The 18,633-nt window shown below is 42.2% G+C and overlaps 1 protein-coding gene across 1 annotated transcript in view; it reads left to right on the top strand.

Moving 5' to 3' along the window:
* The window catches only part of ASAP3 (ArfGAP with SH3 domain, ankyrin repeat and PH domain 3), a 303,602-nt gene that overhangs the window by 144,816 nt on the left and 140,153 nt on the right, over positions 1–18,633 (top strand). Inside the window, exons 6-7 of the mRNA XM_069224120.1 lie at positions 10,460–10,589; positions 14,997–15,082. Coding sequence (XP_069080221.1) covers positions 10,460–10,589; positions 14,997–15,082 — 216 coding nt within the window. The remainder of the gene's footprint in view (positions 1–10,459; positions 10,590–14,996; positions 15,083–18,633) is intronic.

Raw genomic sequence — 18,633 nt, 5'->3', positions numbered from 1 at the left:
TAAAGTGCCAAGGCCTAAGTAAAAATCTCCACCTCCACAATTTTCACCTCATCAGTCTCCTCCTCACTCTCCTCGCCTCATTGTCAGTCCACCTACTACTCCTACACCTGCACAGTCTCCTGTACACTCTACAGATTCACAACACCACAATATCGACCCATGGGATCTCTATGATCCAGATCCCATTTCCGATAACAGCCCAGACTGCTATCCTTCCAAACCATCACCACCAGAAGATAGCACTGGATACACTCAAGTTCTGGCTAGGGTGGCATCATACCACAATGTCGCCATGCACATCAAGCCTTTTGAGGATGATTTTCTCTTTAATACATTATCCTCCACTCACACTACTTACCAGTCCCTTCCCATGCTGCCAGGCATGTTAAAACACACACATCAAATTTTTCAAGGCCCAGTCAAGGACAGGATCATTACTCCCAGAGTGGAGAAAAAATATAAACCACCTCCCTCTGACCTGGCATTCATTACTCAACAACTGCCTCATGATTCTGTAGTTGTGAGTGCGGCGAAAAAAAGGGGCAACTCCCAGTCATCTGGTGATGCACCACCACCAGACAAGGACAGCAGGAAATTCGATGCTGCTGGCAAAAGAGTAGCATCGCAAACTGCCAATCAATGGAGAGTAGCCAACTCCTAAGCACTACTGGCTAGATATGATAGGGCCCACTGGGGCGAGATGAAAGATATTATCCAGCATCTCCCTAAAGATCAACAAAAGAGGGCACAGCAAATAGTCGAGAAAGGGCAGGCTATTACTAACACCCAGATTAGGTCAGCCCTAGACTCAGCAGACACAGCAGCTAGGACAATCAAAACTGCTGTTACTATTCGGAGACACGCATGGCTTCAGTCCTCAGGGTTTAAGCCTGAAATCCAGCAGGCTGTCCTTAATATGCCATTCAATGAGAAACTGATTTTTGGCCCTTAAGTTGATACAGCCATTGAAAGAATGAAGAAAGACTCAGATACCGCTAAAGCCGTGGGTGCTCTGTATACTACACAATACAGAGGTTCATTTTGAAAACCTCAATACAGGGGTGGTTTTAGAGCACAAACATCTGAGGCATCCACCTCACAATCCAAATCACCTTACCAGCCTCAATACCAACGAGGTGGGTTTAGAGGAACTTATAAAAGCCAATTCCCCAGAGGTAGAGGAAAATATCAGCCAGCACAACAAGCCTCAAAGACAAAACAGTGACTTGCTTCACAGCTTCCCTCATCACACTTCACCTGTGGGAGGAAGACTGCAAATGTTCCACAATAATTGGTTATCCATTACAACAGACAACTGGGGATTGTCTATTTTCAGCAATTGTTACTGCATAGAATTAGCACAAATTCCCCCAGATATACCTCCAAAACCACACAAGCTCTCCTCCCACCACATCTCCATGTTGCAAAAAGAAGTACAATAACTATTACTCAAACGAGCCATAGAGCTCGTACCACAACATCAGATCGGAATAGGGGTTTACTCCCTATGCTTTATTCCCAAAAAAGATGGAAGCTTGAGACCAATACTAGATCTCAGAACTCTCAATCTTTACATCCTATCAGAACACTTTCACATGGTAACACTACAGGATGTAGTCCCACTGCTACAACAAGAAGATTTCATGGCAACATTAGACCTCAAGGATGCGTATTTTCACATACCCATCCATCCAGCGCACAGAAAATATCTCAGGTTTTAATACAGGGAAAACATTACCAGTTCAAAGTGTTACCCTTCGGGATAACAACTCCCAGAGTATTTACAAAATGCCTTGCAGTAGTTGCAGCCTACCTAAGAAGGCAACACATCCATGTCTTTCCATATCTCAACGATTGGCTAATAAAATCTAAAACAGTCATACACAGTGTCAAAACCATACACATTATGTAATACAAACCCTACACACTCTGGGGTTCTCTATAAACTACCAAAACTCCCACTTGCAACCTGCGCAAATTCAACAGTATTTAGGAGCCACACTAAATACGCAACCAGTACTTGCAAGCCCAAGTCCACAAAGAGTACAAGCATTCCACAATGTAGTGGCACAAATTCAGTCAAACCAACAGTACACAGTCAAATTTGTCATGAAACTGTTGGGCATGATGGCATCATGCATCCCCATTGTCCCAAATGCAAGATTAAACATGCAGACCTTACAACAGTGCCTTGCAAAACAATGGTCACAGGCACATGGTCAGCTTCAAGATCTAGTGTTGATAGACCGCCAAACATGCATATCACTTCAGTGGTGGAATTCCATAAATTTAACGAAGGGCGGCCATTTGAAGACCCTGTGCCTCAAACCACACTTACAACAGATGCATCAATGATTGGATGGGGAGCACACCTCAACAATCACAACATTCAAGGACAATGGGACACCAAACACAAACAACTGCACATAAATCACCTAGAATTGCTAGCCGTATTCCTAGCACTCAAAGCCTTTCAACCTCTTCTCATTCACAAACACATTCTGATCAAAACAGATAACATGACTACAATGTATTACCTAAACAAACAAGGAGGGACCCACTCATTGCAACTGTCCCTTCTAGCACAAAAGATGTGGTGTTGGGCAATACACAACAGCATTCACCTAGGAGCACAATACTTTCCAGGTATACACAATTAGCAGATGTTCTCAGCTGAAATCATCAACAAACACACGAGTGGGAAATTCATCCCCAAGTGCTTCAGACATACTTTCATCACTGGGGAACACCAGATATAGACCTATTCGCCACCAGCGAAAATGCGAAATGCCAAAACTTCACATCCAGGTTCCCACACCCTCTATCCAAGGGCAATGCTCTATGGATCAACTGGTCAGGGATAATTGCGTAAGCTTTTCCCCCTCTCCCGCTCATTCCAATTCTAGTCAACAAACTGCATCAAAACAAAGTCAAACCCATACTTATAGCGCCAACGTGGGCTCGTCAACCATGGTACACAGCACTGTTAGATCTGTCAGTAGTACCACACATCAAACTCCCCAACAGACCAGATCTGTTAACACAAAACAGGCAACTCATCAGGCATCCAGATCCAGCAATACACAATCTAGCGATTTGGCTCCTGAAGTCTTAGAGTTTGGATATCTACATCTTCCAACAGAATGTATGGAAGTAATTAAACAAGCTAGAAAATCCACTACCAGGCAGTGTTATGCCAACAAATGGAAAAGGTTTGTGTTTTACTGTCAATCTAAACAGATTGCCCCTCTTTCAGCATCAATACAAGACACTGTAGGTTACTTGCCTCATCTGCAAAAAGCAAACTTAGCCTTTTCCTCCATCAAAATACATCTCACTGCTATTTCAGCGTATTTGCAAAATATACAACACACCTCTCTGTTTCGAGTCCCTGTTATCAAAGCTTTCATGGAAGGACTAAAACCCATCATACCACCAAGAACATCCCCAGTGCCTTCATGGAATCTGAATATTGTACTCACACGACTCATGGGTCCACCATTTGAACATATGCATTCATGTCAGATCCAATACCTAACATGGAAAGTTGCATTCCTAGTTGCAATTACTTCATTAAGGAGAGTTAGTGAAAGCCAAGCTTTCACTATTGAACAACCCTTCATACAAGTACACAAACATAAAGTGGTAATTCGAACAAACCGAGATTTTTTACCAAAGGTAAAATCACTGTTTCATATCAATCAAACAGTGGAACTCCTAGTCTTCTTCCCAGAGCCAGACTCTGTAGCACAAAGAGCGCTGCATATGTTGGACATTAAAAGAGCTATAATGTATTACATTGATAGAACTAAATCATTTAGGAAAACCAAACAGTTATTTGTGGCGTTCCAAAAACCGCATACTGGTAATCCTATCTCAAAACAAGGACTAGCTAGATGGATAGTAAAATGCATCCAAACATGTTACTTAAAAGCTAAAAGGCAGCTATTAGTAGCACCAAAAGCACATTCCACCAGGAAAAAGGAGCAACAGTGGCATTTTTAGGAAATATACCAATGACAGAAATCTGTAAAGCAGCCACTTGGTCAACACCCCATACATTTACCAAGCATTACTGTGTAGCTGTGTTAGCAACACAACAAGCCACAGTAAGACAGGCTGTACTAAGAACACTATTTCAAACAACTTCAACTCCTACAGGCTGACCACCGCTTATAGGAAGCAAAACTGCTTTCTAGTCTATGCATAGCATGTGTATCTGCAGCTACACATGCCATCGAACGTAAAATGTCACTTACCCAATGTACATCTGTTCGTGGCATGTTCTGCTGCAGATTCACATGCGCCCTCCCCGGCAGCCTGTAGCCGTTTAAGTTAAAACATTAATTTGTACATATGTATATATATCTCTATTCCATTTGCATGGACATCTCTTTTCTTTATACTCTATCACTCCTACCTTACCCTCTGCGATTAAACAATCTAAGATGGAGTTGTTGCCCATGCGCACTGGAGCCGAAGAGGAGGAGTCACTCAATCCTGTGACTCGAAAACACTTCTTCGAAGAAAAACTAATTGTAACAGTCCGAGCCCAACACTAGATGGCAGGACTATGGATAGCATGTGAATCTGTAGCGGAACATGCCACGAACAGATGTACACTAGGTAAGTGACATTTTCCACATACATACATACATTGAATGGACATCTCTCTCTTTTACTTACTATCTATCTACATATACATATACACACTTTACTTCACGCACCTGCGGGAAAACAATCTAACAAAGGACTCGATGCCCATGCGCAGTATCACCAAGAGGAGGAGTCACTCGATCTTGTGATGCAAAGACATTCTTTAAACAAAAACAACGTGTAACACTCTGTGCCCAACACTAGATGGCAGACTTATGCAAAGCACGAGATTCTACACCACTATATGCCACAAACAGATGTCTACTGGGTAAGTAAAATTTTCCTTATGGTTCATTCACGTGTTTTTTCCTTTTTAATCCCTGGTACCTGTTGTGTAGTAACTGTTTCAAATTTAGAATGTGTTGCAACACATTTTTACTTTGCCTTTCTAGACAACTGTTCCACTGATGCTGTGCTGCTAGAATAAATACTATAAATCCTTTAAGGGAGTGGAAAACGAAATTCAACATTGGTGACTTGGACCATTAATGAACCTGTCATTGTGGTAGCAGCACAGGAATGATATCATTTCTGGACTTTCATTTATGAACTGCACGCTCGACATTCAGCAGGTTTGAACTATTTGGTACAATTTGAATTTAGAGTATTTTGATTTGCCTCCTGTATCAAGACTACAGTCTTGCGCTATCAGCCATGCTGTATTTACAAAATAATCTTGCTGGTAAATCTGAAGATTAGAGCACTTCATCATACCTACGGTGGCATTTTTCAAACATTTCTGTGTCCACACCCCAATGCCACACGCACTACACTACTCACTGTTTTGTCACCGTTAATGTGAGCGCGACCTGTGCCCGGGCCAAGCAGCGCAACCGTTTCTCATCACTGTGGTCTGCTCGTAAGCAAGAGGAACTTGCATATTCGAAGCAATGATGTTATCTGTATCATTATTGGCCATAATTCTCATTTCTCTTTGGGTGTTAAAATGGGTGTTTCCATCGCCCACTTACCAGGAAGTGAACGCTGCTCTGTGGTGAGGTAATTTATGAACAACCACATCGGAGCTTCATTTTCAGTGTGAATATTGTTGACATTGTGGAATTGATTTGCACTTCGCTGTGATTCTACACTACTAAAACGAAGTGGGCAATTTTCTTATACAGGTTTTATTCTTGTAGCTGATTTTTTTTGCATTACACATTTTATATCCATAGAGTTAACAGACACTAGGGATACTACATTAAGCTACAAGCATGCAATTTGGTCCTCCGGTAAAATTATTACCAACCAAAGGGGAACCAGTAATGCCATGGTTCAGATGAAAAGAGGAGTTTGTTAATTATATTAGTGTTATTGATGGTCAGCGTATGAGTCCGGAGAGGAAAAAAACATTTTTTAATACCCTGCTTGTGATCAGAGGGTCAAGTCATTTTAGAACTTTACCTCAGATACAGGAAGAAGACATTGATGTATATAAGGAAGCTCTTTTAAGAATGGAACTTGGATTCAAACCACTACTAGTATATTGCATTAAATAGGTTTACATTTTACACCAGATCACGGGAAGAATATGAATCCTTTGATGAGATTCTTACAGTTTTGAGGGATCTTTCTACGACATGTAACTCTGGGCTTATGACAGATGAATTGATCAGAGCTCAGATCATAATACATGTAAAAAAACTAAAAAATACAGGAACAGTTATCGGTTATGGGCGATCCAAAATTACATGACATAATTGCAGTTGCAAAAGCTTCGGAGCAATCAGAGAAGTGGATGTCTTCAGTAGGCAAAATGTGGTTATTAATGATGATGTGTGCCCAGTGAATAATACTGATGTATGCAGTGTGAGCAATGCACGTTCTAACTTTAAAAAGTCTGAGAAAGTGATAGTATGTTATAGGTGTGGTAGTACTAACCACATTGCTTCTTTAACTCAGTGTACTGCTATTGGTAAAGAATGCAAAAAGTGTGGATTTGTAGAGCATTTTGCCCGTGTACGCAAGGATGTAAAGAAGAATACAAATGCTCATAGGGGAAAAGTCTCTGCTGTAGGAGATGGTGGGGAGCAGGATACCAAATGTGAGTGTGGCTGGAGGAAGGGTACGGTAAAGGAGTAGTACTGTCCATTGGGAATTTCAGTATGAATGATGATGAAATGTCCACCTAAGTGCATTGTGAAAGTTTTGGATGTGGAAGTTATGGCAGACTCGGGTTCTTCATGGACAGTCATCACTAGGAAATATTTTTTTAAAGATTCTCTGGAGTATTTAACATACACAAGTTAATGGCATCCGATATAACTGCTGGAAGTTTTGATGGATCTACAATTGATATAGTTGGATATGAGTAAGTGGGGATGGCTCAGGTCAAACTATATGTAGCTGAAAGATGTGTGAATGTACTCAGTTAGAGAGACCAATGGAAGTTGGGTATAATTCTTAATCCTACAAGCAAAGAGACCGTTTTGCTGGTGGCAGACAAATGTGATAAGAAAAGCATATGTAGCCAGTTTCCTATATTTTTTACTAATAAGCTAGGCCAATTGAAAGGTTATTCACTTAGAATTAGAATGAAAAAGAAGCTGGTCCTGTAAAACAGAAATTATGAAATGCTCCAATAAATGTGAGACAAGAGATAAAAGTAATGTTGGTTGACAAGCTTAGAGATGGAATTATACAAGAAATTGAGTCAGAGTGGGTGCCTTCCATAGTTTTGGCATGTAAAAGTGACAAAACATTGAGACAGGGTGTTGATTTGAGGACAGTGAAAGCTAATATAGTAGATTGCCATCCTCTCCCTAACATAAATGAAGTGGTATGTATGCTAGAGGGAGCTACTGTTTTTTCCACATTAAATTTAAGATCTGGGTATCATCAGATATACTTAACAGATGACTCCAAGCACTGTACTGCTTTTCCTACACCACTGGGGCTGTTCCAGTCTAGTAGGATGCCTTTTGGTCTGCCTCAGCGGTGTCTGTTTTTTAAAGAGCAATGTACCACATATTCAAAGACATTCATTCATTTGTCAAATGTTTACAGAATTACATTCTAATATACTCCAAGAATCATCAGGAGCATTTAATTAATCTTATAGAAGTGTTGAAAAAAATTTGAAGAATATGGATTGACCTTGGAAAAAAACAAATGTAAACTGTTAAGAAAATCTGTGGAGTATTTGGGACATACATTGTCTAGCGGGTGTTGGTACCAAAAGAAATCTCTTGTTGATGCTATTTTGAAAGCACCAGACACAAAGTAGAAGTTAGTATCTTTTGCAGAAATATGTGAATATTAAAGTAAATATATTAAGGACTTCTCAACAAAAATGGAACCTTTACCAGCATTGACAGGAAAAGATGCTTTGTTGGACTGATAAACAGCAACAAGCATTTCAACAAGTCAAAAATAACATATTGGAAGCACCCATATTGAAACCTTCTAACAAGGTAGTGATTGAGTTCCTCAAAGAAATGTTTGCGAGGGAAGGATACCCAGAAGTCCTAATCACTGATAACGGTGTTCAACTCAAGTCTGAGGAGATGGAAGGTTTTCTCCCACACAGCAGTATTCAACATATTACCACAGCACTATATGAACCCCAAGGCAATGGCCTAGTTGAAAGATTTAACCATGTGCCAAAGGATTGGGTGTTTGAAGCGCATACGTTTGGATGTGAGTGGAAAAATATTGTGAGAGAAAAGTTGTGGATGTATAGAGTGACTCCTCATACTGTGACTGAAGTTAGTCCTTTCAAACTATTTAAAGGAAGAAATCGTGTCACGTTTGCATCCATGGTGGTTCAGGAAGAAATGGGAAAAAAAAGAGTTAAAACTGATGTAGACCTGGTTGGTAGGAAAGTGGAAAATAAACAAAGTAAGATCATGGAATCATATGATACTAAGTGGAAGGTCAAGAAACCAAGTTTCCAAGTTGGCGATCGTGTGAGAATTAGGCTACCGGGATATGTGGCAAAAGGTATGTGTAGGTATAGCAAAACTTTGAAAGTAATGAAAGTGAATACTAATAGTGTGATTACTCAGGATGGTAAGGTGTGGAACCTCCGACGAGTATCAATATGTAAAGAGCAATTGACTGGTAATTTGGATATGAAAGAAGAAGTGAATTTCTTGCCTAATATTGACAAGTCTATTTGGCTTGAAGAAAGTACTATAAGTAATCAAGGTGTTGATGGTGATGTGTCAGTATCAAGAGAAGAAGCAATGCTATGTGAATCTGTTGCATCTAGAGTTAAGAGCGTGACCAGAATGAGACGGGCTCCTAACAAACATAAAGATTTTGCATCATAGTATTTACATTTTTTATTGAGGGGAAAGATGTGTTATATTTTTAATTTTGGTATGTGTAAAATATATGTATATATTTTCATTAGTTAATGTATCTTTATGGTTCATTCACATGTTGTTTTCTTTTAAACCCTGGCACCTGTTGTCTAGTAACTGTTTAGAATTTAGAATGTGCTGCAACACATTTTTGCTTTGGCTTTCTGGACAGATGGTCTACTGATGCTGTGTCGCTGGAATAAATACTGTAAATCCTTTTCTGGAGTGGAAAATGAAATTAAACAGATGGGTCATTATCCATCACATCTAAATTTTCCCGGTGCCTCAATAGTATTAAGTCCATGAAGTCGCATCTGGGGCAAAGACTAATACCTAGCAAATGATCACCATCCTAAGTAATGCCTGGTGCTCTTGTGTACTGCCAGAGATGCTACAAGCCCCGCCCTCCTCTCCAGAATTCACTCTGCCACGTGGCACTATGGAGGACATCAGTAAGCTGCCCAACTGTTGCACATTGGTGACAGAGTGCCTTAGTCTTCAGCACAGATGCTGCATACGTGAGCACACGAGAACCATGAAAGGGAAAACTTAGGAGCTGGCATAAGACGAATAACTGAATGTGGCCTGCAACTGCCACCTGCACCCTATTCGGTCAAGAACCAAGGTTCACTGTGACAGTGCACTCATTGTGCATTTTAAACATGAACCACGTGAATCATATATTGTCCCTCGATCATGAGGCTGATTGAGCTTCAACGTGAGACCTTTATTGTTGACAGAAATGCATATTGGAGGGGAAATGTCCATTCTTTCATAGAATTGTTGTGCTAACGAAGGGAAACCTGACACGCCGGCCCAGAAAATACAATACTTTTGTCCCAGCATTACGTTATAAGATCGCTTATCAACGTGAAGCTTTACTGTGCAAATTCTTTTTATTTAGTGTTGCCTGTACTTCATGCACCCTACTGGGCAAAAAGACTATGATGGGGAGTACATATTGGTCTGTGCTTTGAGAAGGATGGATTCCATCTCTTTTCCTTGTCTTTCATTATCATAAGAAAGTCAGACTGTGTGGACATTTATGCCTCTTTCAAGTGATAGTTTGGTACAGACTTATGTCTCTAGGCAGGTCAACTGAGAACAGCGGCTTTGAATTTTATTTGTCCCCACAGTGGTAACTGTTGGTGGGGGAAGTTATCTTCTTTAATGTAAGGTACTTTTTTGTTGAATATTTGTCGACTGTCCTGGTGTAATCAACACATTTTATAGACCTCAAAGAATCCCTAAAAGTCCTTGATTTCTGCTTATATCACCAATAATGGTCACCTTTTTCTTCTCGAGAAATCAGGACTGAATGTCTGTTTATGTCTCTATAGCTAACAGTCTGCTAGTTGAGAGTAGCGCTGCTATTCAGACCATTAATCAGATGAGATTACATTGTGCTATCCTCACCTATGCCTGCACAAGAAGTTGTAAATTGGGAAACTGGAGTTACTTTTCATTTTATGGCTGTCTTTGTTTGGTGTCCGCAGAAATAAAATTGAAAAGGAAAAGAAGGAACGAGCAAGGATCTCAACAGTGATACGGGCTGACTTTTCACCTACAGAAATTGTGGAGGACCTGGAGAAGGAGCGGCGTGTCTTTCAGCTGCAGATGTGTGAGGTGAGGGGCATGAGAGGCAAGACACAAGACCATATGGGTGATGAGAGCTAGAACAGGGCATCATAGAGGAGGGCATTAAGTAAGAGGGGCTCCCTGGATTGGTATGTCACAGCAACAAGGGGTCTTTGAAGGGGAATATTATTGCAAACAAAGCAATAATGGTATAATCTGATCCTCTGATATTGTTACTGGGGAATACTCCATTAAGCAAGAGAGCTTGTAGACTATTTCCAGAGCTAGAAGCAATAAATATGTTTCTATATTTTTAGTTCAGTGCAGTGACACGGCCTTGCACCAGACGTTCTATAGTGGGAAAAAGATATTGGAACTGAAGTTGTTAGAAGGGAATTTTTTTCTAATACAAAGGAAGTGCTACATGCTTCGTCTGTTGCCTCTTTGACACTTATAAGTTACTTATACTTTATCTCTGACACGTATACGTTCCCATCTTGCCAGAAGTGTGTATAATGCTAGTGACCCGTCCAGAATTGTCATGTACTGTCATGTGTCTAATGTCGCCAAACCAATTTCAACATCTCACGAGGCACTGTTTGTCTGTTGTGTAATGTTGGTAGGTTAAATCATGCGAGCCGACCCTATGCAGTGCTCGGAAACAGACTGCATCAAAAGAATCCTGGGAAATGATTCCCTTGGGCAGGGTAAAGCTGAGGAAGGGGCAGCCATGTTGTCAGGCATACCAGCATTGGTGGTTGACTCTGCCTTATACATGTCAGCCTACTGAAACACTGGCAGTATCTTTTGATCGCCCCATAGGTCAGTCTGCGTTATTATGGCTTAGCCACCCACCACATAGGAGCGGGTAAACTAAAGACTACGTTCTCTGCCGTCCATTAGGCAGAGGGTGTATTAATTAACATTGTACTCACCAAGAGGTGGTACTGCGAGAACAGAAAGATTCTCTTCACTCGAGTTCTTGAAAGGGAGAATGTTGTGATGGCAGGCAATTGCATTCACATTTGATTTATTATTTGTATTGGGAGGGATTATTTGGTGCGAATAGTTTTGCACAGAGGGGCCAAGGATTGGGGCATAGTGAGCCACAGGTGTTGGGGTGTGTGACAGAAGGAACCTAATTAGACATAGATTCTCCAAAATTCCAAGGGTGGCGGAACTCACATCACTTACTACATGTGACATCAAAGGAGTGTCCCTTGTCCTGCCCTTTGGCCTTCATCAACATCCTGTTCGTTGAGAGGGAAAGGGATGGATACATCAAAAAATAAGCAGGGCTCTTAAAATCCTCTTTAATACATTCCTTCTGCCCGCGATGCCAGAGGGCAACCTGAGCAACGCTCCTAGCCCTAATTCACATCCTTGATGTAAAACAGCAACAAAACCCAAGTCTTCTCATGTTCATCTCTAAGTGTTTTCTGTAGTCGCAGGTCAATAATGGTTTAGAAATGTTTGAGGTGAAAGGGAAAAAACCGAGGAAGAGGAGTAAAGGGGCAATGTGTGCGTGAGAGGCAATGATTGAAAGAAATAAAAAGAATCCGTGCAAAGGAGGAAGAATACAAGGCCAGGAAAATGAGAGCGAAGGGACAAAGGAGGGTGGGGGACAGAAGGGAGAGAGTGGGAAAGTAAGATGGAAGCAGTAGCAGGCTGTAATAGAGGAGCGGAGTAAAACAAGGAGAGGCATGTAGCGAAGCAGTACATGGGAGGTTTGTATTGTTGTATTAATATAGCACTTACTATTCGAAGGTGAGCTGTGGGTTGCTGAAGTGCTTCCCACCCTGGCACCATGCTAGACAGTGCAGGGCAGCAGGGCACACAGTGTAGGGTTCGAGGTTCCGAGAATGTTGTCTTAGTATTGAGCCTATGTGGGGAGTGTATCCATGTCGTCTGTCGTGACACTGCGGTGCGGTTATCATGTTATGGCGTGCAGCACTTAGCAGTGTGGTGAGGGAATGAGTTGTGAAAAAGAGACACGTGATTTATATTTCGGTATATACTGGAAGCAAGGGAAAGGGAGAGATTCAATGAGAACGAGAGATTACAGGGAACTTGAGTTATGGGAGAGGGCAGCAGATGGGTGGCACAAGGTGGATTTGGGAGCGGCTGTTAAAGATGAGCATACAGGCTCGCCAGGCCGGGTATAAATAACAAGCTCCTCTGCTTGTTGCGGTGCCTCGGATGCCCGCGGCTAGTCCTGGCTGCCAGAGTGTGAGTCAGAGGGGTGAATAGAGGCTCTGTTTGGGAAATCATTCTGTCCGGATCAATTCTGTTGGTTAGCTGAGTGTTTCCGCCTTCCTTTTTGAAGTTTGTGAATACAGGGCCAGCGGCATGCAGTGTTGGCCTGATCTTCCCTGGTACTTTCTGTGAGAGGGCGAAGTATGCTGGGTATTTATTCAAATGAACTAGAGGCTTCAGTGCCTATAACTGCACTACATGTGCCAGTCTAGGGTAACATTGTGGAATGGTGTTGAATTGATAAAAATAAGTATTGCTGTCTTGGAACCTGTAAGATGCAGGAAGGCTCCATTACGTTGTTTGTGGAGCATGAATGAGCACAAGTATTTTTATATGTTGCAGAGTTGGGAGGGGTTTCTAAAGCTGGTCTTTGAAGCAAGAGTGCGAGTGGGCGACGTATTCTAGCATTGGTCCTCAGGAGGGCTAATTTCAAATGCAGCACTCAGGGAAGTAAAGGGGTGATTCTAGAGCTGATTATGTTAAGATACTGTAATCTCCAACTGTAATAACTAGCGCAAAATCTTTGGTAGACATGTCTTGCAAATTCATACATCACTGTGGATGTTTGAGCAAGACTTGCCCCTGCTACACCTTGGGAATTTTCACTCCTAAATGTTTCTCTGTCTGACCCGTGAGCCAGTGAAGCCCACTCCTCCAGGGACATGATCATGTGGGTGCTAAGTCAGTGACTGGTCTCACATCGACATCTTAAACCTTTAATCGTTTGTGGTTGTCTTTCTTTGGACAGCCATGATTTATTCTTTCACAGTTGCAGGAGCTAACAGATTGGCTGTTTTGTGAAGCCACAAATAGATTGGCATCAAACGTATATCGACATCTTTTAGCTATCTTACATGGTTTGACTTTAGGAAAATCAAGGTTCTGACCCAGTTTTTCCTTGCTGTTATTTGACTTTCAGAATGTAGTTCTGTGGTTTCTTTCTGACAATAGAGACAGTTCCCTCCTACCCGAGGTCGACGTGTTAAAGACAAGCCCTTTGTTTTATTTCCTTGATCTCTACTTCCCATCATTGTCAGATACCACTCTGCATCACAAGAGCGTAGACTAATTAGAAATATTACTTCCCCGCAAATACCAATTCTGTAACGTGTACAAACACAAGCCCAGGAAATTCAGGGGAAGCAAACCTCAGAGAATATGAATCCAGAGCAAGAGACTTCTGATGATGGAGGTGATGGAGTAGGGTCTCCATTTTGTGACAGTGTTGATAATAAGGATGATGATAGCGCACACAGTCAGCAAGATTCTCTTACAGAGTATTCTGAATGGAATCAATTTAAAGTGCAGAAGGATGATAGTCAAGAACCGACACGTAAGAGTTTGCCTCCATATATTGGAAGGCTTCATTCTCTGATAGAGAAAGCTTCAGAATGCTTTAGTCTTCCTGTCCCTGTTTCAGAAAAACATTGTTTTCCGTTTGATTTTAAGGAAAAAGCACACAGCAGCTTCAATTGGTTTCTGTCCTAGAACATCTGTGGGGCAAAGGTTTAGCGATGATGCAAAATCCAGCAACTGCATCAGTAAATTTATCAAGAAAGGAAAAGAAATACAAGGTTACAGATGATGGACCAGGATGTAATTTGAACCAGGTCCATACTGACTCCGTAATAAAAGCAGTCCACGGAAATCAAGGAATCCCTCATCCTCTTGTACAGCTCCAACAGACAAGGAAGGCAGAAAATGAGTCTATGGGGAAGAGAGTGAATGTGTTGGCAGCTGATGCAATTAAGATTGCTAATTCATCTGTATCATTAGCACGATATGACAGCTAATTATGGAGTGACATTGCGATGTTCCTTGAAAAATTGCTTTAGGAGAATAAAGAGAATGCAAAGGCAATAGTGATGGAGAGCAAGTGTCTCCTTCATTGATAAATGCGGCAGTGGATGCTTCAACTAGCTCATTTAGGCAGGTTGGGAATGCAACTGTCATGCGGAGGTGTGGCTGGTTGTAGAGCACATCTTTTAGGCTAGAAATCCAGGTATGCGTGATGGGCATGCCATTTTATGGCAATAATGTTTATTTCATATTCTACCCAGTGCAACCACAGCTTGCTCCACTTTTCCTCCTGTATTTTGTTTCTTCTCCACTGTGCCTAGCACCCTCTCTCCTATTTTCCCTCTGTGTATCTCTCTCACCCATGATGCAGCCTGAGCTCTTGTGTGTCTCCTTCTCTAGTACCTGCTGAAGGCCAATGAGAGTCAGATGAAGCAAGGACCAGAATTCCTGGAGAGTCTTATCAAGTACTTCCAGGCACAGCACAGGTAGGTGCCATCAGCTTCTGTCTTGTCTCACCATGAGATCTCACTTTTTGGCATAGCACAGTGGCCTCGAAGTGAGTTTTTGGTAAACACAATATGATTTTCTAATGATAGTGTCACTTATCAGCAGAACGTCCCTTCTTGCAGCCAGTGAGTTCCCATATCATTATTGGAAGTCATCTTTTTCTGAAGACCAGCCTTCCTCAAGATGTCACTTTCTCTCAGTCCAGAGATGTTAGGCCCTAATCTCATAGCACTGCCCTTTTTAGGTCGAGCATAAGCGTACGGCCTCTTGTATGCTTTTAGTATACTTCTCTTCTGTGGGCTTAAAGCCATTAATTTCATTTTTTTGTTTCGCTGTCTTCTAGAAATCCTTGCTTGCTAGTGGCTAGTCTTCCTCTTTGTCCCCCCTTCTTTTACTCAGGGAGCAGGGACCAAGAACTGTATGATTGCGCTTAGCTTTGTTATCTGTTCTTTGGTGGACTATTTTTTTTCTTCTCTTCCTGCTCCTCTTACTGTTTGTCTGTGTTCAGCTTAGGTGCCCTTAGCTGTTTGCATTTTAATATATCATTCCTTCCTCTCACCTCCTCCCATGTCTCTGCATGCCCCTCCCACTTTCCCTTGTGCCTGGTACTCCCGTCCTTTCCCTCACCCCTCAAGCCACGTTCCTTGTTTTATTTTACCATCATAGCATTGGGTTGTTGTTATAGCCATTATTTTTAAACTACTTCTCTCCTCATGGTGTGGTTGGAGCTTTCTTTCGCACTGACTTTGTGGCTATCGAAGTACGTCCAGATTGGAACAATAAACATTTTATTTCACTTTGTTGTTGCTTTCCATTTTATTTTTTACAGTTGTTTATAGCTTGGGTACCAGAAAGTAGTGATAAATGGAGTGATTCGCCCACAATGGGATGTTTAGTCGATGCTGATACAGAAATCCTGTTTCTCCGACAGACAGCTGGCAGCACTGGCCATTAAGCCACATGCTCCTCCCTGGGTCGTGTTGCTGCTTTTTGCAGATGTAGGCAGTAGCAAACACTGCTTATCCTACAGGAAACTGAAAATTGCACACATTTCCTTTTTACATCTCTTTTCAAGCGCAGACCGGCTGGTGAGTCCCAAATGACATATCATAAAGACACCTTGGGCTGTGCAGAAAGTTCATAAGGCGCTAGACTTCATTGGTGCGGGGCAGGCTGCCTGCCACTGGCATGCTGTGGACTCACTTGGATTCCAGGGGGTCGGGGGGCTTGCTGAATGGCATGCGGGAACGTGATAATGGCATAACTGCTGAAGAGGAGATGATATTTATCTTTAGAAAATGCAGTGGAATGTGCAGACTGTGCCGAACAATCAGTTTGTTAGAAAAAAAGGACATAAAAGAACTGACAGGCCCGCTTTGTACAATGCTGAATTAAGGAACATTACTCCCTCACCCAACCACTGTGATCCCATACCACTTGTTGCTGCTGCTTAGGTCATCTGAAGGTAATCCATAGTGTTGAGGCATCACTTAAAATGTATATTTGACACCAACTCACAGTTTATTCGTTTTTTTAAACCTGGTACACATAAGTACGTTTCCGAATCCATGATGCTCCTACCGAACATGTTGTAATAGCGAACTTTCTAATGGGCAGTATTTGTTTGACAACCACCTGTCATCATCGTTATGTGCAATTGCCTATGGATCTGTACACAAAACTAAAGTGACTGTGGAGTTATCGATTGGTAATGCCCTCTGGGACTTCTATTAATGACACAACAAAAATTAACTTTTATAGCGTTCTTCCCAGCATGTAGGTTGGGTCAAAACACCTTAGAGAGTCGGAAAGCGCATGCAGGTATCACTAAAGGTGTCCGATACTACCAGGCAATTGTAAAGACACTAGAGATTACACAATCACTACTATGCATTCATATTTTATTAATGTTGTTAAGGGGAAGAGGGTGCCCTATTCGTAATCCGTCTGCCCCCATTTGGACATTGATGCAAAGATGTGACTGAGTTCACTCATACTGTAGTCGTTTGGTGCCATCCATGCCCAGCTCATACGTCTTATGTCCTAAACGTCTCCAAAGTCCATGTGACCTCTCGAAATGGGTTTCAAACACGCAAAGAATCGCAGCCATTAATTTTCTGATTATTTAGGTATGCGTCACATATAAGAATATCAAAACACATTTGGAGTTAGAGGCAGGCACAGCGCTGCCACATTAATGTGATACCTAGAATACAACATGCAGACATGTAACTTCCTTTGCCCAGGTCCCTTCCCTTGCTCTTCGTAACCCCGAGAAGCAAGCAGCCATGGTGTTCCACAAAGCACTATAACAATACATGTAGGATCCCCCCTGCCTCCTTCTCCCCCCCCCCCCCCCGCTCCAGGGCTCTGCAGCTTTAAGGGGCTAGGCCTTGTCATATTTTTGGTTCCCTTCTTTCCTCGGACACCACCACACAGCCCACGTTCAGAGCCTTCTCCCAGGAGATGTGCTTTACATGCGCATGGGCAGGGCAGGGACCAGGAGTGACGTGGAAGGAAGCCCCGGGCCTCTGCACAGTCACAGGCACGGACTTCCCTTTTGTCAGGATGCCCAGCGTGGTTAAAAGCTGGGCAGTAGGCCTTGGTTAGTCAGGTGACGTGGGAGAGCCAGTTTCTAGCTCCACCCCCAAGTGCGCAAGTGTGTGATTGAGTGAGAACACGAGGAGAGGCCTAACTGAGCACGGACTGTATACGCAAGTGTGCGTCTCTTTGTCACACCAAACTCATGTCAATCAGTGCATAGTGAAATTCTGAAGAAAAAACATCATATTGAGAAACAATTGCAGATGGGAAATGCACTACTATGACATAGTATGGTGCAAATTCTCATAGTGCTGCCTTCTCGGGTATGTCAGCAGCAGCAACGACCAATCAGCAAGGATGTGGGAGGTGCTAGCCTTGCTCCTGGCTGTGTAAACAAAGCCTCTACTGAGAGGGAGAGGACCATCTGCGTGCTTTGACTAGCCAAATACCTTTCCAGAGGGTCGGAGCCCACAGAGCTGCGCATGTCAGCACCGAGGACTCCAACTCTGGCCAGACGCAAATACTGAAACAAAGCAGCGCTAAGATGTTTTTTGCAGATGTTGGCATTTTAAGTTTGTGACAGCATTTTTTGTTTATAAATACACATAGCATTTGGGCTGCCTGGGTGCCTTTCAGGATGAAATATGACCATGAGTCAGGCCAAGGTAAACATCCTTTTTACACTATGACTCTTTGAACACTCTTGGGTGTGTTTGGGTGACCCTTCTAGTTTATTTCTCTTGTTACTCCTCTGTGGCTGTAGAGTGTCTTTTTTTGGTGGGAAATTGTGTTAGCCAGCCACCAACTCTGATGGGGGTAGTGAAAAAGATATTCTATTGTAATTAGCATGGCAGATTTAAATTAGGATGCTAAATGGCAGATTTTTCAATTTTTGCTGCAGATAGAGGAAGAAGGTAAATGGAAGTGCTTTAGTTATATGCAGGGCCACTGGAATTATGTGGCAGGATAGGTTGTACTTATGAGG

Source organism: Pleurodeles waltl, chromosome 3_1, assembly GCF_031143425.1.
Source record: "Pleurodeles waltl isolate 20211129_DDA chromosome 3_1, aPleWal1.hap1.20221129, whole genome shotgun sequence".
Classification (NCBI taxonomy): domain Eukaryota; kingdom Metazoa; phylum Chordata; class Amphibia; order Caudata; family Salamandridae; genus Pleurodeles; species Pleurodeles waltl.
This window is presented reverse-complemented; position numbering and strand designations above follow the sequence as displayed.